This window comes from Mesoplodon mirus (genome assembly GCF_964341445.2).
Source record: "Mesoplodon mirus genome assembly, chromosome: 12".
Lineage (NCBI taxonomy): Eukaryota > Metazoa > Chordata > Mammalia > Artiodactyla > Ziphiidae > Mesoplodon > Mesoplodon mirus.
In genome coordinates this window covers 27,790,392-27,814,362 of record NC_138988.1, presented here as the reverse complement: position 1 = coordinate 27,814,362, position 23,971 = coordinate 27,790,392, and the positions used below count along the sequence as shown (strand labels likewise).

General features: G+C 41.0%; 1 protein-coding gene across 4 annotated transcripts in view; it reads left to right on the top strand.

Annotated features, from left to right (window-relative positions):
- The window catches only part of PTPRG (protein tyrosine phosphatase receptor type G), a 747,832-nt gene that overhangs the window by 432,634 nt on the left and 291,227 nt on the right, over positions 1 to 23,971 (top strand). For all 4 annotated transcript variants that reach the window (XM_082638320.1, XM_082638318.1, XM_082638319.1 and 1 more), the window contains exons 3-4: positions 2,404 to 2,583; positions 16,676 to 16,824. In XM_082638320.1, the coding sequence (XP_082494446.1) occupies positions 2,404 to 2,583; positions 16,676 to 16,824 (329 nt within the window). The remainder of the gene's footprint in view (positions 1 to 2,403; positions 2,584 to 16,675; positions 16,825 to 23,971) is intronic.

Here is a 23,971-nt window from a genome sequence, read left to right as displayed (position 1 = left end):
TGGCTTGCATTCTTATTTCTTTGGAGTCATATGTGTTTGGATTGATTTTTACCATGCATTTTTTTCCATTGAGTGCAATTTTATTGTAGTACTGAGTTTCTGAAAAGCATTACACACACACACACACACACACACACACACACAACATTAAAACATTAGTTTCCATAATTCAAACATACAGGCCCAATTGTAGCTAGCCAGAATTTACATTATGGTCAGCTATCAAATATGTCAACGAGCACTTTATTCTATTTTTCAATGGATCCTTTTGGCATCTGTAAGAAAATTTAGAGCAGACAGGATAATTGGAGCCTTCTGTCCCCTTTCCCCTCCTTTTTTTTTTCAAATATATTGATGCAAGATGAAAATAAAGTTTGGCTCAAACATATGCAAATGCACACTCTGTTCCTTTATGACTCATCTCATGCAGTCTTAGGGAATTTGACCAAGAGGTGAAACGACATGAGGGAAAAGCCCTTGACAATTCCTAATTTAGTTGGAGTCCTACAGTAAAGGAAATGGCGATGTTAACTTTTTCTAGAAAGTGTTATGGCACTTATAAGTGATTTTGATAAGTGCCCAGAGGTTTTGCTAAATCTTTGCCAATCAGCGAACATGTTCTTTCTGATAGTCTCTTTTATCTTACTGCATGGGATAAGGATTAGGGAAAATGACCCAGGCACAGAGTGAGGCTGAGCTGTTTGCCAGATAGCAAGCATATGAATCATTTTTAGGGGAGCTTCATCAGTTGCTCTTACAGCCTTGAAGTTTCCATTACTGTGACTGAAAAGATTTTCTGTTGTTGCTGCTTTTTTCATGGTACCACTGTTGATATCAGCTGTGAGCTGTGTCAGACTTAGGGGAATGGGGAAATCCATAGCCAGGGAGTGTGTGGTGGAGGGTTGGGCACAGGTGTGGACTTAGTAGGAGGGAGACCTATGTTAAGGTGTCTCCTTGTGTCTTCCATCATACAGGGCTAGGTATAGAGTGAGGCAGAAAAATATGGGTTCATGGATGGGTTGGTCTCCTAAAGTCACTTTGGCCATTCATCCTCTTTTATTTGATATGTGAAGTAATTTAATGCTAAAAAAACATAGGAATACTAGTATATGTATATGTTTGTTTATACACACACTAAACTTTATTGATTGGGAAGCCTAAATTTTATCTTCTAAAAATTATACAGTTTACACACACTACTGTATATAAAGTAGATAATCAACAAAGATCTACTGTATAGCACAGGGAACTCTCCTCAATATTCTATAATAGCCCATATGGGAAAACAGTCTGAAAAAGATAGTTATATGTATATGTATAACTGAATCATCTTGCTGTACACCTGAAACTAATGCAACATGGTAAATCAACTGTACTCCAATATAAAATTTAAAAAAAATTTAAATTATACCGTTTAGACTTATTCTATATCTGCTCTCAAAAAAGAGATTTATCTTAATCTTTCTAGCAAAAGATGTTTTTTCCAGCTGACTACTTGCACTTTGTCACGTCAAGAAGGTTAAAGATAGGGCGCAGAAAAATTTCAGAGCTTGTTATCAACTGAGTAGACATCACCCCCAGATATATAATTTCTGAATAGGGCAGAGATGCAGTTGTTATGATGTGTTTTCTCTATCTGTGCCTGATTGGTGTCCCTTAGGGTTATGTGTTATAGCTACATTCTCTTCCTCTTTTCCTGTAGCATGTGTTCCCCCAAAAGTCTTTATTTATATGAATGCTGATTCTAGTCTGAAGGTAACTTCATACCCCCATTTCCTATGAGAGTGAGGGATTGAGAAAGAGAAGTGAGTGCCTTAATATACATGTGTTCAAACTGGCTAAATTGAAAAATCTCCCAATTAGCCATAGGAAAACCCTGCCTCATTGCCCACATTATTTGTAATGACTCTCATCCAGTGTTGTGTTACTTTTAATTTTTAATTCTTTTCCTTTTCCAGTTCAAAAATTTCTAGGAACCTAGAAGAAAGTTGTGTTTAGTGTACTGTTCACAGTAGCAGAACATACTAAATTGACTAAGGTGTTTTCTTGTGAATAAATGCTCTGTTTATTTTTGGAAAACTATTTAAAATTTTTTTTTAAATGTGAACAACTCTGACGGCCCTTCTGCTCAACTCCCTTAATCGGATTACGGATAAAGTTAGCAAATGTTTGATTACAAATCAAGAAGCAAAACTATCTTAAGTAACTTTTTTTCTCAAATTTTCTTGCCCTATCAAGCAAATGGCTTGGATTGATAGTCTTCCAATGCACTGACATCTTTAGGGTGGGGACATGTAGGAAATGTTAACCTTGGGAGATGCAGTGCCTGACTTTCGTGCATCATACTTATTTTATCCCTGACCCTTGAACCATGAGGATTGAAGTCTTCTTTTCTTTTAACAGGTGCCTACGGCCCTGAGCACTGGGTCACGTCTAGTGTCAGCTGTGGGGGCCATCACCAGTCGCCTATAGACATTTCAGACCAGCATGCACGTGTCGGTGAAGAGTACCAGGACCTGCAACTTGATGGCTTTGACAATGAGTCTTCCAACAAAACCTGGATGAAAAACACAGGGAAAACAGGTAGACTGTGTCTTCTTTACTTGTCTGTGGAACAATATGAAATGTTTCTGGGTCTTTGGTCTTTACCTTAACCATGAGTTGCTCCTTTAGTAGTGTACGTTGCTACAGAGAACGTATATCTGAGTGAGAGCTTTGGAATTGGCCCTTGGTTTGAGAACTGACCACTTGCTTTACTAGCTGTGTGATTTGGGACAAACTACCTAATCACGTTGTGCTTTAAAAAATTTTTTTAATATGATAGATAAAAATTAAAAATATATATATATATAGATAACGAAATTATATCAGTCTCATAGGGTTATAAGGATTAAATGGGTCAGTCCATGTAAAGGATACTGCATGAACTTTTAGAAATCTGTTTTACTATAGTGGCCACTAGCCATATGTGGCTATATTCAAATTTAAATTTTAATTGATTAAAAGTAAGTAAGATTAAAATTCACTCCCTCAGTTTTACTAGCCACATATCATTTTGTTTTCCACTTTCTTAGGTTGTGTGTTTGCAGTGTTTGAAGTAGGGGAGACCCACACTGAGATCTTTGGATTTTTCTGGGGTGTGGTTGAGGGTCACCTCTATTTATTTTTCCAGCTTTATTAAGATATAATTGATGTATAACATTTTACCATTTCATTTTACTGGTTGTTTCTTTTGTGGTGCCCAGCTTTTGAGTTTGGTGAGTCTCATCTGTTTTTACTTTTTTTGCTTTTGGTGTCATATCCAAATTATCATTGCCATGGCCAATGCCAAGGAGCTTTTTCCCTATGTTTTCTTCTAAGAGTTTAATAGTTTCAGGTCTTAGATTTTAAGTCTTTAATCCATTTCAAATTAATTTTTCTGAGGGATGTAGGGTAGTGGTCCAACTTCATTCTTTGAACGTGGATGTTGCATTTTTCCAACACCATTTATCGACGAGACTATCTTTTTCCCATTGAGTATTCTTGCCTCCTTTGTCAAATATTAGTTGACCGAATATGCATGGGTTTGTTTCTGGGCTCTAGATTCTATTCCATTGGTTGATGTGTTTATTTTTGTGCCAGTTCCATACTGTCTTGATTACCATAGCTTTGTAGTATAATTTGAAATCAGGAAGTGTAACACTTCCAGCTCTGTTCTCCTTTCAAAGGATGGCTTTGGTTTTTCAGGGTCTTTTGTGATTCCATAGGAATTTTAGGATTGTTTTGACTATTTCTATGAAAAATACCATTGGAATTTTGATAAGGATTTCATTGAATCTATAGATCACTTTGAGTAGTATTGGTAGCCACATTTCAAGTGTTCAGTAACATATGGCTAGTGGCTATCATATCAGGCAGCAAAGATAGAGAACATTCTATCATTATAGAAAGTTCTGTTGGACAGCACTGTGCCAAATGCATAAATTAAAATAAAATCCTTATCTTCCTTGAGAATTTGCTTTGTTAATATTAGTTATTATATTAGAATACAGATGAATACCATCTTATCCCTTTGTGTATCAGACCAGCAGTTTGATCCTCCTGCTTCCTTTTACCTACCTCACCTGTCACTTGGGGTCCACAAATATGAAATACCACATTTTCAACATTGCTAGTGCAAAAGCTCCTTCCCTCTTAATCACTATTATGCAAATAGCAGTTATAGATCATTGATGGAAGTAGCAGGAATGCCTTGCTGTGCCCCACTGTTTGATCTGAAAATAAATCCCTAGGTATTATATTACATTTGTGCCTAGTGCTACCTGGGATTCCGTTGGTGCTAAAGATATTTTTCTTATCTTATTTTTCAACTCTTATAACCCAACCCATTAAAACTAACTCACCCTCTCTCTCTCTCTCTCTTTGAAATGATCCCTTTGTAGCCAAGGATGTCGCTACAAACTACTGTTAGTAATCCCTTCAGGAGCCTTGGCTGCCTGAAGCCCTCATGCTGAGCTAAAATGACTTCATTATCTGTCCTTTGGTCCCATCCATGTTGTGGGTCATTGAGTTGCCTTTTTTTTTTTTTAACCTAACTGGCTGCACATACAACTTTGGGGATCCATTTCCTTTCTCCAAACCAGCATTTGTCTGGGATTATTCATGGCTGATTGCTTTGGGTTGGCTTGATTTGTTCTTAGAATTGTTTCCCACTCACTTGGCACAGTGATTCCCAGCTTTGGGCTCTTTTTCATAATGTCCCCACAAACAGTTCTTTGGGTGTTATAGCAGCTGCCTTCTCCTGTACCTTGATTCATCCATTTGAGCAGCTGCTCAGGACAGACTTGTGTACCAGTGATATTATCTGTACACACCTTTTCACCCCCACCTCTCTACTCCCCCAGTATAGGTGGTGTGCTTGTTGTTACCATTCAGAATTTCTCTACTGGTGGCCCTGCTTTATATTTCAAATGTGAGTGTCCTTTGGACATCTGTGATGGGAATATTACTCTGCAGACCATCTGAATGTGGTGGATGGAAGATTCGCCACGCTGGGGTAATCGGATTTTGCTGTCGAGTGCTACCTTGGTGCCACATTCCAGAAGCCTGCCAAAGGCAATTCGCTGGGCTCTCTGATATGGTTTTCTGCTTGACTTGCAATGCTTGACAGCCTTCTGCAAAGATAACACGTTTCAGTGACAGCTTTCAACTTGGTATCTCCAATGACACGTTTTAGATGAGTGTAGGGTTCACTCAGTGCAAGTTGATTCATGACCTTGGTCTTCCAGAAGCTGATTGTCAATCTCTGTCACTCTGCTGTCTTCCCAGAGTGATCCCCAAGTTGTTGCCTGTCTATGGGTGCATGCGCCTGACTTTGCAGCACAGCCATCCAAATATGAACGCATCTGTCTCTGAAATTTCAGAAGAAGCATGGCTTTCTGAGAAGCAGGAATAAATCCTCGTGACTTCTCAAACTGTACTTATGACTACAAAATTTATAACATCATACTAGGCGGGCCAGTATCTCATGAATAATCTAACATGATTCTATAGGAGTGATTTTTTTAAAGTGCCAACCATTTGTATGCAATTTTAAATGTGAACATCGAATTGTTTTTCTGTTCTCTTCAAAGAGTTTCAATTTATGTTTGTCTAGAAACTTGGGTGCGAAAACCAGCCTGTGTTGTTGTTGTTGTTTTCTAAATAAGCATGAACCTAGAAACTTATTTATTCTGCAGTTCTTAAAATGCCCAGTGAGTGCGTAAATATTCCAGTATTTTAGAGAAATATGAGGATTCACTTGCTTTGTCAGTTATGCACGGATCATATAAATTGAGCTGAACACAGTATCAATACAGTGCAGGGTGCTGTGTGTCTGAATTAAAGGTGGGAGTTCATAATATCTGCAGTGAGTAGTATTGATAGGCAATCTGGATAATATCCGTTTTAAAAAACACACATATCATTGTATGCTATAGTTTTGTAAGATGTGACCATTTGGGGAAACTGGATAAAGGGGACTCGGGACCTTTGTATTATTTCCTACAACTGCATGTTGATCTACAGTTATCAGAAAGATTAAAAGTTAATTTTAAAAAAACCCATATGTTGTGAGCCACATAGTCCATCTTTGTTACAGTCATTCATTTCATATCTAACTTTCATACCTAGATGCCCAAAAAAGTCATTTTTATTAAATCATTAATTTTTAAGCAACACCTATTTTTCTTCCCCAAAGTCTTTTCTTGAACCTCGCACTTCTAGAAAATAAATCCAGGAAGAAATATTTATTTTTTTCTGGTAGAAATTTACAGGTCACTTATCTGTAAAATAGACTGTCATTTGGATATAAAAATATGAATTTAGAAAGTTAATATTTAAAGCGGCCTGTTACATACGGACAGTAACTTTCCCGTAAAACAGTTTTAATGTTCATATCTGTCTTAACCCCCGGAGAGGGCTATGTATTTAATCTAGCATAATCAATAGAGCAATGTGGTTGTACCTAGCCCACTTCTCGAAAGTTGTCTAAAATATCTTTACAAGACAGGTAGCATCTCTCTATTTCTTCCCGAAGAGCCATGACTGTCTATTGTGCCAGTTCTCATTTGATTTCATCTAAAGTTATTTCTCCCTCTTTCATTTTTGTAGAATGAAAAGATAATGCATTCATTAAGAATATTTCAAGATAATCTTGCTGTTCCTAGCATTAGCTTCTAGCTAAATGATCAAAATTTAAGACTTAGATGGTGCTTCTGATATATGTTAATAAGCTATGGTCTCCTATGAGTTTTAACTATTCGGAGGATATTTTTGTGTTTTTTCACGACTTTTTCTTTTACCCTTTCCCCCACACCAAGGACAGATAGTAAATACATTTGCCATGATGCTTGTAACTTCCATTTTCACATTTTATATTGGTTTACTATATTTTTTCTTTGCCTACTTTCTTTCTTATTTGTTTACATATACCAGTGCCTGGCGTAGGTGGATTCAAGAAGTAGTTGGTAAATTAATAAAAGTAGATTGATGGTGGGAAAAGTCTGTGTAGGTAAGTAGATCAGGAACCATGTCCTAATAAGTTGCTCAGCCCATAAAATTCAGACAAGGATTAAGAGGCTGTTGCCTCTATTTTACCAGGTCCTTCAAACTTTTATGGTAAAGTGACACCATAACCCACAGACTTAAACTAAGAAAAGAACAACCTCATTGCAGGCTGATATGAAGAGAAAAATATAATCTTAACAACCTCGGTCATTTCCACGTGCTACTTCCCTAACTGAGCACGTGACCCCAGCTCAGTACAAGAGGAGCATTTGGCCCTGCTGCTCTGCTCGCCCACAGGGCAAGGCTCCCCTGGGCCAAGCAAGTGTCTGACCGTGAAAGGCACTCTGCGTTCTGTGGGTCACTGCAGTTACAACTCAAACTAACGGCAGCACCCATGCTGCCCTGCAGAAGCAGTGTTCTGGTCCAAGGTTGGTGGAGAAACTGATGCAAGCCTTACTGAGAGTCAGTACCGGGCTGCCATTATGGGCTCCTTACAGAGTTTCCAGTGGTGATTTTTATGATGCTTGATTTCTTCCCAAATTCATGGGCTTGCATGCTTAGCCCCCGCTCAAGAGGGCATTCCACAGTGCCAGCGTGATTGTCCAAGTCACATGGACGATGAAAAAAGCCTTTAGCAATCCTGAGATTGGTAAGGAAGTTTCTAGGAATTCTGTGTGTGTGCTTGTCTTCTTATCCCTGATTGTTTGGGCTTTCTCTTCTTTCGATTTCTATTCTGGTTCTATTCTTTCTGTTCTGTTGGTGAGTATCTCTCCATGAGCTTTCACTTTTTTGCAGTTTCCTTCTCTCCCACCTTTCCTCTCACATGACCGTGAATTTCCCCACCCCTGTAAACAAGGCTCTGACTCTTGCCTGTTGGTCTGTTTTCACTCCCAGCTCCTAGTCTTCGCCCCCTTCTCTCCCTTCTTCCTGTCTTCCTTAGAGCTGACCGCAGATGAGAACCAGAGTTTGAAAAGTGTTTTTTCTTGCTCTGTTTATGGAGTAGAGAGCCCGGTGCTGATGGTGAAAACCTGAGTGTGTCCTCATTTCAATAAAACCTACATTCCTGATATATTGATGGGAAGGGCTTTTGGACAAGCAAAGTACACAATGCTACCCCAAATATATGTTCTTGGGGTTTCCAATTTTGCTTGATACCAAACCATTAAATTATTTGTATTCCATTACCCTCCCACCCCCTTGGAGTGATCTTAATGATCCTTGATAGGTGTAAATGTGGGCGCTGAAGATGGACCAGCATGGGGTCCTTTTTCCTGGATCACATTTTTTTCTTTAAGCTCTGAGTTTTGTTTATGCCACTAACGAATTGGTCATTTTGCTCGCAAAGAGGCTGCCAAGGTGTCTGATTAAAAGCATAGCATCAGCCAAGTAGACAGATGTTTGGAAACATCTGGGTGTTCAGCACCATTGACACTGGACATGCCCAACCCTGACTTCGTAATACCCCACAGCCCTCTGGTTAGTTCAAGGTTGCCCAAAAAAGAAAAGTTAAGTGTAATTTAAAAAAGATCTGTTCTTCTTTGGGGGGATGCTAAATGTGCTTTGGTTCTTCTTAAATTTCTCCTATTTCAAATATCCAGATTCTCGGGTTCTTTTCAGCCTGTTACTATTCAGTCTTGCCTGAACCCTGGAATTCAAGTCGGAGCTATTTCCCTGGGTCTCTCTTTGGCAAGACGCACTGCAAGCTCTGTTTCCTGTCTGCTAAGCTCTACTTCCTTTCTCTTATCCCCATAGCCCCAGTCCCTGCGCTTAGGTGGTAGCAGCTATTTTCTGGGTAGACTGAAGCCTAATTTACCAATTACAGAACGGGCAAACCAGCGCTATGTGACATAACTAGACTCAAAACTGAATTCACAATTTTGAATTTTGAGGGTAATTTTTGAAGCGTTCCTTTCTTTCTCAGGGCACAGAACCTTCTGCTAGGTTGTCATCTGTCGTATCTTATATGATTAAAGAGTCAACTAATCCACTTTGTTCCTCTTGCTCAGTTTAGCAGTGAGTTAACCGAGACCCAGGATAGTCCCATGACTTGGTGTCTCTTGGTTCTGAGGCTGCTCCGACTCACCTTGTCTGTCCACTGTCTCTTTACTAGATGAATGCAGTAACCTCCTGACTTTCTTTCTTTCTTTTTTTAAAAATTAATTTATTTATTTTTGGCTACATTGTGTCTTCGTTGTCGTGCGCGGGCTTTCTCTAGTTGCGGCGAGCTGGGGCTACTCTTCGTTGCGGTGCACAGGCTTCTCATTGCGGTGGCTTCTCTTGTTGAGGAGCATGGGCTTGAGGCGTGCGGGCTCAGTAGTTGTGGTTCGCGGGCTCAGTAGTTGTGGCTCATGGGCTCTAGAGCACAGGCTCAGTAGTTGTGGCTCACAGGCTCTAGAGTGCAGGCTCAGTAGTTGTGGCGCACGAGCTTAGTTGCTCCACGGCATGTGGGATCTTCCCGGACCAGGGCTCGAACCCGTGTCCCCTGCATTGGCAGGCGGATTCTTAACCACTGTGCCACCAGGGAAGCCCCTGACTTTGTTTCTGCCAACCAATGTTGCTTTCCTTCCAGACCTTTTCCGTTTAGTAGCCATAATGATCTTCTTATTTCCCTAATCTGATCATGTCTGTGCGTCTCCCCCTCTTTCTTTCTTGTTCTCTCTCAACCATATCGAGGACCTCTCACTTCTCTGCAGAACTCAGACAGACTCCTCGCTGTCCCTGCTTTGCTGTCTGGCCTCTGTGCCACACCCTGCTCTCTGGGCACCAGTCACCCTGGCTTCCTCCACACAGGGCCTTTGCATGAGCTTTTCCGCCTGCTGTGCTCCCCTCTCTTCAGCACTTTTACAACATAGCTCACCTCTCACCTCATCAGTCCTTGTTTTGAAACCTCCTCCCCTTCTCCAGTCTGGGGCTGGATGCTCACCTCTTACCACCTGTCCCACTTGCAGGGTTGCTTCTGTCATCTCTTTAGTTGCTGGGGCCTGTCTTTCCCACCAACTGTACACTCCCTGAAGGCAGGAGCTAAAGTCTCATTTACTTACCTTTTCTTCCCCAGTAGTTACTTGGTAAATTATTTGAAAAACTAAACGGTAGTGCCTACAGGGACGTTAGTAGAAGCCTAGAACTAGAGCCTGTGTGTCTTGACTTCCAGACCAGAGCATTTCCCTTTTCACCAGGAGCCTGAAAGCATTACCTGATGGACACTGGAATTGTGGGTGGTCTGGAGGTCTCATCATTACGATCCAGTAATGGGAGTGTTTTCCCATCTTGTAGTGTTAAAAATTGGTTGGGAAGTGGTGGAGGTAAGACAGTAACGGGCTTATTTTCCTTCTCATCCATTTTTTTGTTTAACTTTTGGCATCTGCTGCTGTTTACTCAGATTTTAGTGTGAACATTTGCTTTAGGCCAGCATTATTTAGACACATTGAGTTTAATTTATAAACAGTTTGTGGATGTCCTGTGAAGAATGCAGTGAATGCCTGGTACTCAGTCATCCTGTCAAGCTCAAGAGGAGAGTAACTCCTTATCCATGGTGTGACTCCTACCTACCCCCTGCCCCTGTGTAGAGTATTTTTTCATTATGGGGGGCCCTGGACACAGGGGGAATCTGTGAAAGCTGTGGATCCTCTCCCTAGGATAACTTTTATAAACAGCACTTATATAATGCCATCTATTTTTTAACTCTAAGTTTCAGGTATACAGCATTATAATTTGACATCCGTATAGACTACAGAGTTATCACCACCACAAGAGTGTTTACTGTCAGTCACCACACAGTTGATCCTTTCCACCCATTTTACCCACCCCTCCAACCCCTTGCCCTCTGGTAACCACTCCTCTGATCTCTGTATCTGTGAGTTTGTTTTTGTTTTATTTTGTTCATTTGTTCTGTTTTTTTAGACTCCACATACAAGTGAAATCATACTTATTTGTCTTTCTTCTTCCGGCTTATTTCACTTAGCCTAATGCCTTCAAGGCCCATTCGTGTTGTTGCAGATAGCAGGATTTCATTCTGTTTGTGGCTGAGTAGTATACCATGGTATATACATATACCACATCTTCTTCATCCATTCACCTATCTATAAACACTTATGTGGTTTCCATATCTTGTCTATTTTAATAATGCTGCAATAAACATAGGGATGCATATATCTTTTCAAATTAGTTTTCATGTGCTTTGGATAAATACCCAAGTGGAATAGCTGGGTGATATGATAGTTCTAGTTGTATTTATTCTTACTGTCTTCCTTAGTGGAAAAATTCCCACCCACAGTGTACAAGGGTTCCCTTTTTTCCACACCCTTGCCAATGTTTATAGCCATTCTAACGAGTGTGAGCTGATATCTCATTGTGGTTTTGATTTGCATTTTCCTATTAATTAGTGACGTTGAACATCTTTTCATGTGCCTGTTGGCCATCTGTATGTCTTCTTTGGAAAAATGTCTATTTAGATTGTCTGCCCAATTTTCAATGGGAATTTTTGGTTTTTTGTTGTTGTTGAGTTGTATGAATTCTTTTGTGTTTTGGACATTAACCCCTTACTGGATATATGAATTGCAAATATCTTTTCCCATTCAGTAGGTTGCCTTTTTGTTTTGGTGATGGTTTCCTTTACTGTGCAGAAGCTTTTTAGTTTGATGTAGTCCCATTTGTTTATTTTTGCTTTTGTTTTTCTTCTTTTGGAGTCATACCACAAAAGCATCAATAAGACCCATGTCAAAGAGCTTACTGCCTATGTTTTCTTGTAGGAATTTCGTGGTTTCACGTCTTACATTCAAGTCTTTAATTCATTTTGAGTTAATTCTTGTGTATAATATAAGATAGTAGTCTAGTTTCTTTTTTTTGCATGTGACTGTCCAGTTTTCCCAACACTATTTATTGAAAAGATTGTCCTCATTCCATTGTACGTTCTTTGCTCCTTTGTTGTGAATTAACTGTCCACATATGTGTGGGTTTATTTCTGGGCTTTTACAGTGCCATCTTCCTGCTATAATGTGGTGAATGAGGTACTGTTGTGGGCATTCTTCACGTGTCAACCCTTGTGATCTCATAACAAACTTGTGAAGTTGCTATTGTATTATTCCAGTTTCACAGAATAGGAACTGAAGCACCCAGAAATGCAGTAACTTTCTCACAATTGATAGTGGCAGATCTAGGGCTCAAATTCACACCCAACTGGCTCCAGAGTCCGACTTCGTTTATGCACCCATGCTCAGAATTTTACTTCCTGTATCAGGAGGATGTAGACCCCAAAGTCTGTGGGTGGCTCTTGCTTTGGACTTTGGACTCCAGGTTAAAAACCCTGAATTTGAAGCTCCCAGTTTCTTCCACATCCTCCATCATTCTGCTTTAATTTAATCACAATCCATATTAGCAGTTGAACAACCAGAGGGGCCTCATTCTAGACAGTCCACTCCTAGGTACCTTTCCTGCCTTCTCCTCCTGGCCCATCTCTCTCCAGTCTTTAGCTGTTGCTTGCTACCTTCCTAAATGTCACCTTATCCAGATTCACTCTTGGTGCTACTGTTTTAAATTTTAAATTAAAATGTATTTATTCATTATTATCGTAGTATCGTTTACTTATTGTTTTTCAGTTGATGCATTTGATTTTAATTAAATGAATTGACTTTAAAGCAAAACGTTTTATCAACACCTTAATGCAAAACACTGTGCATTTGACAAGGATAGACTTATGTAAAAAATTATGTCTGTAATCTGTGAAAATAAAGCAAAGGTACCAACGTTATTAAGTTCTAGCTTACATATTTACCTTTCAGTAAAGGGGGAAATGAATGAGTATCATTGAAAGGTGGAGGGCATATTAGCATCAAACTGGGATTTTCTTTTCACTGATGTGACTGAAAGAATAGAAATCATGGAAATCTGTTTTTTACTCAGTGTTTTAGTAAATTCAGAGCAGCCACTCAGCACTTAACATCTCAAGTATTTGGGTCACACCTACCTTTGCTGTTTATTGTCCCTGCTCAAGGACACGTTTTGTTTTGTGGGAAAGACAATATTGCTTTAAAATGGAACTCTGGGGACTTCCCTGGTGGTGCAGTGGTTAAGAATCCACCTGCCAATGCAGGGGACACAGGTTCATGCCCTGGTCCGGGAATATCCCACATGCCTCGGAGCAACTAAGCCCGTGCACCACAACTACTGAGCCTGTGCTTTAGAGCCTGCAAGTCACAACTACTGAGCCCGCAAGCCTAGAGCCCGTGCTCTGCAGCAAGAGAAGCCACTGCAATGAGAAGCCCGCGCACTGCAATGAGTAGCCCCTGTTCACCACAACTAGAGAAAGCCTGCGCACAGCAACAAAGACCCAATGCGGCCAAATATAAATAAATAAATAAGTAAATTTAAAAACAAAATTTTTTTTAATAAGTAAATAAAATGGAGCTCTACCTGAAAATGGAGAGTTGCACCTGTATGGTTGCCCTTCTGTGCTGCCGCATGAACTCCGACCACGTCTCTAGAAATTATTGGTAGTTGGACAATAACCCACGTTGACTTTGTGCTTGCTGAATTTCTGGCACTGGGTTAGGTGCTTTCTGTGTGCGATTTCCTTCAGGCGTCAAACAATCTCACCAGGTAGCCACTGTTATTGCTGTTTGAATAATGATGGAAACCAAGACACAGAGAAGTCAGGTAACTTGCCCAAGGTCACCCCACTGTTAAGGGGCAGAATGAGATTCTAACCCAGGTCCGTCCGTCCTGTGAGCTCATGACCCTTCCTACAATCTGTGCTCCGCAGCAGCTACCTTTCGTACATTTTGTTGTGAAACAGAGCGGTGTTATCAGTGATCATCAGAAAAGTGTTGCATGGTGGCTGGGCAAGTTCTCTCTTTCCAGTGTTATATGTAAACAAAACTTTAGCCACTTTCGGAAGGTGGGGGCAGTACGTGCATGTAGTGTGCTGTGTGCTCTAGTGAGAAGTACTGTAAAATGAAAAATGAGATTAGTGTTTCAGGTTGTACAGTTCCCTAATTATGCTTTTAATTATTCATGTAAAAGAAGTAAAATGACCCCTGACAGAGATATAAATGATTTAGGTAAAATCAAATATTTATAAGATGCTTCAGAGTCCCTGGATGATTGTAACAGATGCACTCAAAATTCTTTGCCTTCATCCTTTGGATGCAAAATGTTGTGGATAGAATCTGTAACCAGCTGAGAGTAATCAACAGTGTTAAAGACAATACTGAGCTAATTCATAGGTATTTGGGCTTTGGAACATTGGTTTAACACAATAGTTTGTCTTCTAAAATACATTGTATTCTAGGGATCACCAAATGACAACCCCTCCTGCTAGTTCTTAGGTTTGTTTTTGTTTTTGTTTTTGTTTTTTTTGTGGTACACGGGCCTCTCACTGTTGTGGCCTCTCCCGCTGCGGAGCACAGGCTCCGGACGCACAGGCTCAGCGGCCATGGCTCACGGGCCCAGCCGCTCCGCGGCATGTGGGATCTTCCCGGACCGGGGCACGGACCCGTGTCCCCTGCATCAGCAGGTGGACTCTCAACCACTGCGCCACCAGGGAAGCCCCAGTTCTTAGGTTTTTTAATGGTTGGGAAAAAATCAAAAGGAGAATATTCCATGACCTGTGAAAATTATATGCGAATTTTAGTGTGGATAACTGAAGTTTTATCGGAATATAGCCTCACCCATTCATTTGCATATTGTGTTTGGCTGCTTCTGGGCTACTAAGACTAAGTTCAGTGGTTACAGCAAGGGCCATAGGACCCACAAAGCCTTAAATATTTACTATCTCACCTTTTACAGAAAAATTTTGCCAAGCCTTCTTCTAAACCATGCCTAGCACACAGTAAAGGAACATGCCATAGCATGTTCAATCAGCATAAGAAACACTTGCTTTTATTTCATTTTATCCTTTAATTCTCTGTCCCACTAATTGAATGTTCACTGTATATTTTTCAAAAGTTGAGAGAAAACTGCTTTTTGAATGCAGTAAAAAGGGATTATTACAAGCAGGTTTCCGTCACTTGCTCTTTTTTTTTTTTTTAACATCTTTATTGGAGTATAATTTCTTTACAATGGTGTGTTAGTGTCTGCTTTATAACAAAGTGAATCAGCTATACATATATATATATCCCCATATCTCCTCCCTCTTGCATCTCCCTCCCTCCCACCCTCCCTATCCCACCCCTCTAGGTGGACACAAAGCACCGAGCTGATCTCCCTGTGCTATGCGGCTGCTTCCCACTAGCTATGCTTCCCTTTTTACAGAGAAGTGCTGAAACTAATTGCACTTGTTTTAGAAATGGGTCATTAGTCTAGTCCCTATCTTTTATGGAGACCTAATTTTCATGCAGGATTTCTCTCTAAGGCTTGAACTGACATCTCTTTAGGAAGAGGAGACAATGAGGATATGAAAGCTTTTCCCTGCCTTAAATGAGCTTAGCTTCCGATCACAGGCCATTTAGTATGTTGGTTGGAGCGTTATGCGTATTCACCAGCCAATAAGTGTTTGTTAAATGAATGAATGAATTCACTTTAGACAACAAAAAAAAGGGGGGGGGAATGTATGACTTACAAAATAAAATCTTTTTCATCCACTTGGATATTACATTCCTTTTGGAAAAATAATTTTTCTCGTAGTATAAGCCCAAGTTATTTATTCTTGATTTCTCTTTTCCATGTTTCAAGGAAGAGAGATGTGATTTTGAAATTTAGGATTTCAATTGATTGAGGTTTTCTATGTTAAGGACTTCTTATGTGTTCTTCTGGGTGGGCTAAGCAAAATTTTCTTACGCTTAGGATTAAAATAAATAGTAAAGTAAATCTACTTACCTGCAGTTATTTGAGTGACTTAATGAGTAGAATTTTCACTATACTTTCCTGGACACCATTATCAAATACGAAGACATCTCCCAATCCCAGCTGTCTTCCCACTGTCATTTCCTTAATATTGGTAGAACCTACAAATTTTATTTCCTGACACCTTGCTTAAGTTTTCTGATCAAAGAAACATGTCTTCTGCATCTGACTTATATGTATATTTCCCATCTCATTCCAGACCTTGAATCTTGGGATAGCCCCAGGAATCAGTGTTTAAAAAAGAAAAATAGGGCTTCCCTGGTGGCACAGTGGTTGAGTGTCTGCCTGCCAATGCAGGGGACGCGAGTTCGTGCCCCGGTCCGGGAGGATCCCACATGCCGCGGAGCGGCTGGGCCTGTGAGCCATGGCCACTGAGCCTGCGCATCCGGAGCCTGTGCTCCACAACGGGAGAGGCCACAACAGTGAGAGGCCCATGTACCACAAAAAAAAAAAAAAGAAAGAAAGAAAAATAATTTTGATCATCAAGCAGAGTTAGGAGACCCTGATTCAGAGCCACTTACTCTATCATTGTCTGTTTTTTGTTTGTTTGTTTGTTTTTCCAACTGTGAAATGGTTAAGAAATTCTGAGACCATTCTCTGGGAATTTTCATGAGTTAGAGTCAACTGGCTCTTGAGAGCATTCTGCAGCTAGAATGTGCTAATTTATTCAGACTGTTTTTGACTTGCTTTCTAACAGGTGTATGGGAAATAATTCCCATCATGTAATCATGAACTTTTATTTGAAGCAACAGGAGAAATCTTTCAAGTGTGGTTTTGAAACTCATTGTTGTTTCCCTTCTGCTTTACACAGTTGCCATCCTACTGAAAGACGACTATTTTGTCAGCGGTGCTGGCCTTCCTGGCAGATTCAAAGCTGAGAAGGTGGAATTTCACTGGGGCCACAGCAATGGTTCTGCAGGCTCTGAACACAGCATCAACAGCAGGCGGTTCCCTGTGGAGGTGAGAGAAACTTGAGATGTCAGGGGCAGCTGTGCTTTGGGTCTTGACATTAAAGAGATGCTTTGTCTTTACCCCCAGTCGTCTTGCGAATCAAACTTGTACTGTCCCTGCCTTTGTCTCTGGAAATCTTTTATATACAGCATGACAGCTGGATAGCCATCCTCAAGTTCCTCATCTTTGTTTAACGGGTGAAGCATGTAGAACTTGTGGACATCGTGGTTTGAGTAGACTCACCCCTGGTAGATGATTTCGGGCCCTTGGTTTCATTCAACATGGCTTCTTTGCCCTGTCCTTTCTGAAACCCTGCTTTCCAAAGTGACGTTCTGTACGAAACTCTGGCCACTTCGTTTTCACCCTTTAGAAAAGAGAAAAGGTAACTGATATGTGAAGAGGACTCAGAATCATCTCTCAGTAGGGAAGCTGCTTTAAGGTTTGTGTGCTGTCCACCCTGTTGAGAAGGAGGCTGTGGCCATTGGTCGTATGACTCGCTGTTAACTTTGCGGGATTGACATTTTACCTCCTCTGAGTCAGTTTTCTCAAAGATCCGTGAAGAACGGATGGTGCAGTAGGTCATGTGTATCTTTTTGGCGACTGAGGGAGGGAGCTTGTTTCCAAACTCCTTTTTTAATCTTTGGTGGGAACAACACATCTGTTCCATTGCTAACCTTATTTTTGTACCTTTAATCATGATCAGGATGTGAATATTCTTTCTTTGCGACAGACATATTTGTTGATTGTTTGGGTGCCCACGTGGTAAGCTTTACAGATTTGTAGAACTGAGAGGGTTTGTACCGAAGCCTGTGGTTGTACTCAAACATGGAGTGACAGCTCCTAGTGTTCTGTGACTTCAGTAAGTCATGACCTACTTGGGTCATTTGATGAATACTTTCGATCCTCCTCCATAGAGAAAAATACATGTATGTACACACAGATTTGTGCATAATCTGTAGGGTTTCATCACTCACCCTCACTCCTCAAGCCCGTTCGTGGACCCTTTAGACAACCTTGAACTTAGGTGAAAAATCCCTTTAAGAGGAGAAAATCAATAGTATTTCTTTGTTTATAGATGCTTGTATTCACGTATCGATTTGTTTCTTATCCATGATTGCCTGAGAAACCAGAGATCACCATTCTGAGAAAGTGCTGCATATTTTTTTCTTGTTGAGCTGACAAATTCACAGTATCAAGAATTCTTCCCATATTAGGATTCCTCTATCCTTGGGACTTCCTGTCCTAGTCACATTAAAGTGTCTACTTAATGGGCTCTCTTTCTCCTTTTATGTTGAATGAATCATTTCTTAGAAATCTTAGCCTGATTTGTACTTGGAAAACTTGATTCCTAGAAGCCAAGTTGATCAGATTTTTAAGTTTGGGGTTTCTCTTTTGTTCCTGCCGGCCAGTTCCCATTGGCAGTGTCGCTGAAGGGAAAATTTGTGCCTAGCTAGCTTTGCTCTAAAGCTTCTTTATCCCAGAAATGGGTGGCCATTTGTTTAGTTAATGTTGTTCCGGACAAAAGACCTGTGCTTGAAAGTTTGAAAACTTAATTTGGCAGCTGCCTTGGAAAAGAAAAACTCTGGAGGAAGGAACTGGGAACTTCTGCCTCATTCCTAATCACAGTCCCTAAAGCCTGTGTCTCCTCCTCCTATTTGAGTCTGGAAAAATGAATAGACTAGATGCATATTCTTTTGAAAACTTATTACTTTAAATGCATTTAGTTTTTTACTCAAAGACGGCCATGAAATTTAGAAACTAATTAGAAATGGCAGCTACAATGCCCAGACTTATTTTTGACCAAACGGTTTGAATTTATTTCTTCTAAGTCATGTCAGATGGTGAGGCTGCCTATATTAATTGGGTGCTTCATTGAAGCCCATCTGGTTCATAGCTTGTTATTGTTTTTTCTAATGTGATAAACATGTTGAATTACTTAGTGGTTGTATTTGGAGGAACTTGAATTTCAGAGATCAAAAGTAACGGGAGCAAATTAACTTTAAAGTATGCACAGAAAAGTTGCTCACTTTTGCGGAAGACGTGTCTGTGATATGTTCAATTGTTTTATTTGAGTTCTTTATTAACACCAGCTCTCCCTGAGATTTTTACACTGTTTGAACATCTCAGACTTGGTTTATGTCTTTCCACATAACTACACTGCTTTTCAAGAAATTAAAATGAAAGTGAGAAAATTATAATGTACCATCTAGTAATTTATCAGCATTGGGGACATTATTTATTTTATATAGAGTCAGAGAAGAGTCATTGTGGAAGATTGGGATGGGATTGGTAGAATACAGCATTGGTTCTCAACTAGAGACAGTATCCTCCCCCTCAGAGGACATTACGTGTTTTCTGGGGACGTTTCTGGTTGTCACTGTTGTGGGCATTGATATGCTACCAGCATCTAGTGGATAGAGGCCAGGGATGATGCTCAACATCCCAGTTCATAGGACAGCCCCACCACAAAGAATTATCCAGCCAACATGTCACTATTGGGACACTCTAGGGTAGAGAATGCAGTATGTTTAGTGGGATCCAGCCTTCCTGTACTCATGTGGCATCATTTAAAGTAGATTTAAATAAAGAAGACTCACGGCAAAGTTGTTCCATCCTCTTGCAGCTTTTGGAGAGGAAATGTACTTTGCTTAATGGGTCAGAGCATTGCTGGTCCTGGCTCCTTTAGATTCCATTTGGGATAAAGTCATGACCTTGGGTATTTTACCAGTTCCCTCGGTGCTCCAGTGATGCAGGTTGAGTTTTAAGCATATGCCCCACAAGACTCTGGATCTGCTCCCTGAGGGTAAATTGCAACAAACCCAACTTTGTAGGTTTTGCTGCTTCCCAGGAATTCTTTGAGGTCATCTACAACAACTTTGTACACATTCAGAAATTAAACGTCTCCACACTTTCCTGGCTGAAATCCTGGATTCAGCCTTGTAGTTCCTATACTTAAAAACATGCAGTCTAGGGCCTCCCTGGTGGCGCAGTGGTTGAGAGTCCGCCTGCCGATGCAGGGGATACGGGTTCGTGCCCCGGTCTGGGAGGATCCCATATGCCGCGGAGCGGCTGGGCCCGTGAGCCATGGCCGCTGAGCCTGCGCGTCCGGAGCCTGCGCGTCCGGAGCCTGTGCTCCGCAACGGGAGAGGCCACAGCAGTGAGAGGCCCGCATACCGCAAAAAGAAAAAAAAAAAAAAACAAAAAAAAAAACATGCAGTCTAGTAGAAAAATAAATGTCCTTGTGAAAACGAAACAAAGGTCTTTCAATAGCAGCGTTCTTTACAGCTCAGTAAAAATTAGAAAAGAAAGTTGGAATCAGATGACAAGGCTAGAAGACTAGACCCACTTTGGATCCTCAGAGGCACTCACCTCCTATTATTCAGCTTTATCTCTTGTCTAGCAGCAAATTTTTCTTGAGTGCCTTCTGTCATGTGGTTGCTGGGTTACAAAGCTGAAGAAGAAAGAGAGTCCCACCCTCAAGATATTTACACTCTAGTCATGACACAGAAATTGACCAAAGAGTCACATAAACAGCTGTGTAATATCAGTTGTGATATAGCCTCTGAAGGAGAGGGACATTTTGTCATGAGACAGAAGACCTTGGTGGAGACAGATATTTATCAAGAGGGAAAAGATTAATTGGAGCCTGCCCACAGAACAGGGGTGTGCAAAGGCCCTGAGACAGGTGATACTTGGTACATTTAAGGAGTAAAGAGAGATCAGTGGGGATTTTGATAGGTAGGATAATACCCCTCCCCCCAAAAATGTCCACTCACTAATTCCTGAAAATTGTGAATGTATTTATTACTTTACATGGCAAAAGGGACTTTGCAGATGTGATTAAGCATCCTTAAAGTCAAAAGGCTCAGAATATTCCTGTGATTAAAATAGTAGTCCTGTTTGAGTTCTTCTGTGGCCACTCCTCTTTGTATTATCTGTCCAACCACAGTTATCTGTGACGGCTACTACCCTATCCTAAATATTCTCCCTACCCCACACTTATTCCCTGTTTTAAATAAGGGTTCATGTAACACTAATAGGAATTGAATCATACGGTATTTCCACTTATAACTGAAGTTGGAGGTAGTGCAAAGAGAAACCTCCAGATAAAACCCTCTGAGAGCTCCATTAAGGTAGAGGTTCATTGCATGCTTGTTGTCTGAGGTAATTAAAATCTTGTTTATTACAATAAGAGATCCAGGAGTTGTTGATTCAGACTTACTGGTGCTTTATGAGTTGAAGTCTTCAATAAGCTTAAATGAGCCAAATTAATTGTGTGTGCCCTTTCCAGTGAAACTCACAGCTGGTTCATTTCAGCTCAGTTTAGAGCATCTTAGCAAGTGAGTAGAAGAAAATACATTTTTCCTAATATATACCATGCACACACTACCATATGGTACAGGTCTGCAGTCCCTTAGCTGAGACCCTTGAGGCCAGATGTTTTAGAATTCAGAATCTTTTTTAGAAAGGCATGATGGTGCATATGCCTTATATATTTACAGAAGACACATAGTGGGGTCTGGGACTATACCCCTTGAATGCATTCATATTTCTGCAGCATGCGGATGAATATTCACACTAAGGGGGAAATATCAGTATTCAACATAGCTTCACATCTCTCCACATCAGATTTTACTACTGAATTAGTTTTTGCACCATAAATATCAATAATAGCAGAACACCTTTGATCTTGGAGGCTTTTGAGATTTCATTAAAGGATTTATGGACCTGTGTTTTAAAAACTGGGTCCATAGTCTGGCACTGCTTGTTTATGTTCCAAAGAGCATAGGTTATTACCACCCATGACACAAGCACACTGAATTATTTGTCTCCCTGCTGGGCTAGATATGTCTGGGTACTACTCTCATCTTGCTCTCTGCTCTGTCCTGGTATTGTACAACATTCTTAGTCAAAGTTAAGGTTTGTCCAGGGGACAAGAAGTTGCTAGTGTTAGGCTGAACTTGTTCTGTGATTGGTTCCCATTGAACATTCTGTTTGAGCCTGCATTTGCCTTCAGTATCCACGTCTGTGGGTATGTTACTTTCACCTGCTCTGTATTCCCTCCTGTCTGTCCAGCCCCTACCTTCCTACCTAGAGTCAGACTAATGATTTGCTTTTCATTTTGTGAACTGGATCTTGGTTCTTCCAGTGCTTCTGTCACATTCCGGTTAGATGGTTGTCTTGCACTGGACCCCTAGGTTATGTCCAGGTGACCTGCATCTGCCTTCCTTCTCCCAGGTGAGCTTATGCACTTGTGACACACGCAGAGGCCTCACCCCGTGTCACCCTCTCTCCATTCACGCAAGCATGGCAGGTACTGCGTAACTCAGATGTGGACCAATCCAGCCAGGGATCGAGCTGCCACATTGAGTCCTGGCGTCAGTGGAGTGACATTCTAGAACAGGACTAAGGCGGATGAGTGCAGTTTGCCTGGCGCTCTTTCATGTATCCCCGCTTTTCTGCTGGAAATAAAGGTTGCCGTATGAAATGCCTTCTTGAAGATTTACTTTATGCATTGGCATACCAAAGGCTTTTAGAAGTCCTCCATTGAGGAAATCTGTTTGACTGTATTTAAATCAGTGTTTTTCCAAACTCACGTGACCAGTGTAAGTCAACAACATCACTCTTTTGGAAATGAGGTTCATAGCTTTCTCCTGTCCTCCTTTAATCCATATTCCTTGTAAGACATGGAGTCCTGTTCTAATAAATGTTTTCAGAGAACACCAATCATGATTTGGATTTCCATTATTTTGAAAACTATAAAACCAAGAAGGCTTGTTCACAAAACAACTGTTTGGTGTCTCTGAACTCAATACTATCTTGCTTTGTCATTAGAGAAAACTAATTGAAGGAAGTCATTGTCATTGAAGGAAGATTGAGACTTTTTCTATTAAAAATAACTTCGGGAGCTTCCCTGGTGGCTCAGTGATTGAGAGTCCACCTGCCGATGCAGGGGACACGGATTCGTGCCCCGGTCTGGGAGGATCCCACATGCTGCAGAGCGGCTGGGCCCATGAGCCATGGCCGCTGAGCTTGCGCGTCCAGGGCCTGTGTTCCGCAACGGGAGAGGCCACAACAGTGAGAGGCCTGCGTACCGCAAAAATAAATAAATAAATAATTTAAAAATTAAAAATAAAAATAACTTTTGTGGGACTCCCTGGTGACGCAGTGGTTAAGAATCCACCTGCCAATGCAGGGGACACGGGTTCGAGCCCTGGTCCGGGCAGATCCCACATGCCGTGGAGCAGCTGGGCCTGTACTCCGCAACTACTAAGCCTGCGCTCTAGAGCCGCGAGCCACAACGACTGAGCCTGCGTGCCGCAAATACCTAAGCCCGTGCGCCTAGAGCCCGTGCTCTGCAACAAGAGAAGCCACTGCAATGAGAAGCCTGCGCACCACAAGGAAGAGTGGCCCCCACTCGCCACAGCTAGAGAAAGCCCGTGTGCAGCAACAAAGACCCAACGCAGCCAAAAATAAAATAAATTAAATAAAATAAATTTAAAAAAATAATAACTTTTGCAATATCACACTTTTCTTTTGGCCTGCCTTGTACTTTATGTAAATTCCTTCCATTGTTACAGTTTCTCTGAAAAGTTGCTTTGTGCACAGAGAGTCCTAAGTCGATAGAGCTCAAGACAGGGCCTGGTTTCCTGTCCTGCCCACTCATGGAACATAGGAAATGTTAAAGAGATTATTACCTGGTCATCTAGTGTTGGCTATTCTGTGGTGTAGCCAACGGTGTTTTTCTCTAGAGGGTTCCGTCAAATGGCAAAGGAATTGGTTGGAATTTAATTAATGACTTTATTGAAATAACGATTCCATTTAAGAGCAGAATGTTTCATCCTTAACTAGGGAAATATTTAATTTCCATCTGGCTGATTTTTGATGTGTGTGTCCTGTGTTGATTACGAAGAACATTTGAGGAGGCCGCAGCACTCAGAGTATGCTCAGTGGAGAAGTGCACGACTGATTGTACAAAGCCAGAGAGTGGGTTTTGTGAGGCGGAAGCAGCCTTGGTCCCTTCGTGATGTCTGACAGTCCTCATCACACACAGTCATCCTGAGATGTGAACTTGGCTCAGGACTGTTTGATGGTGTGTCACCAACATGTGGGGTGCTGGTAACTGATTGGATCGTACGGAGAATCTCAGATGAGC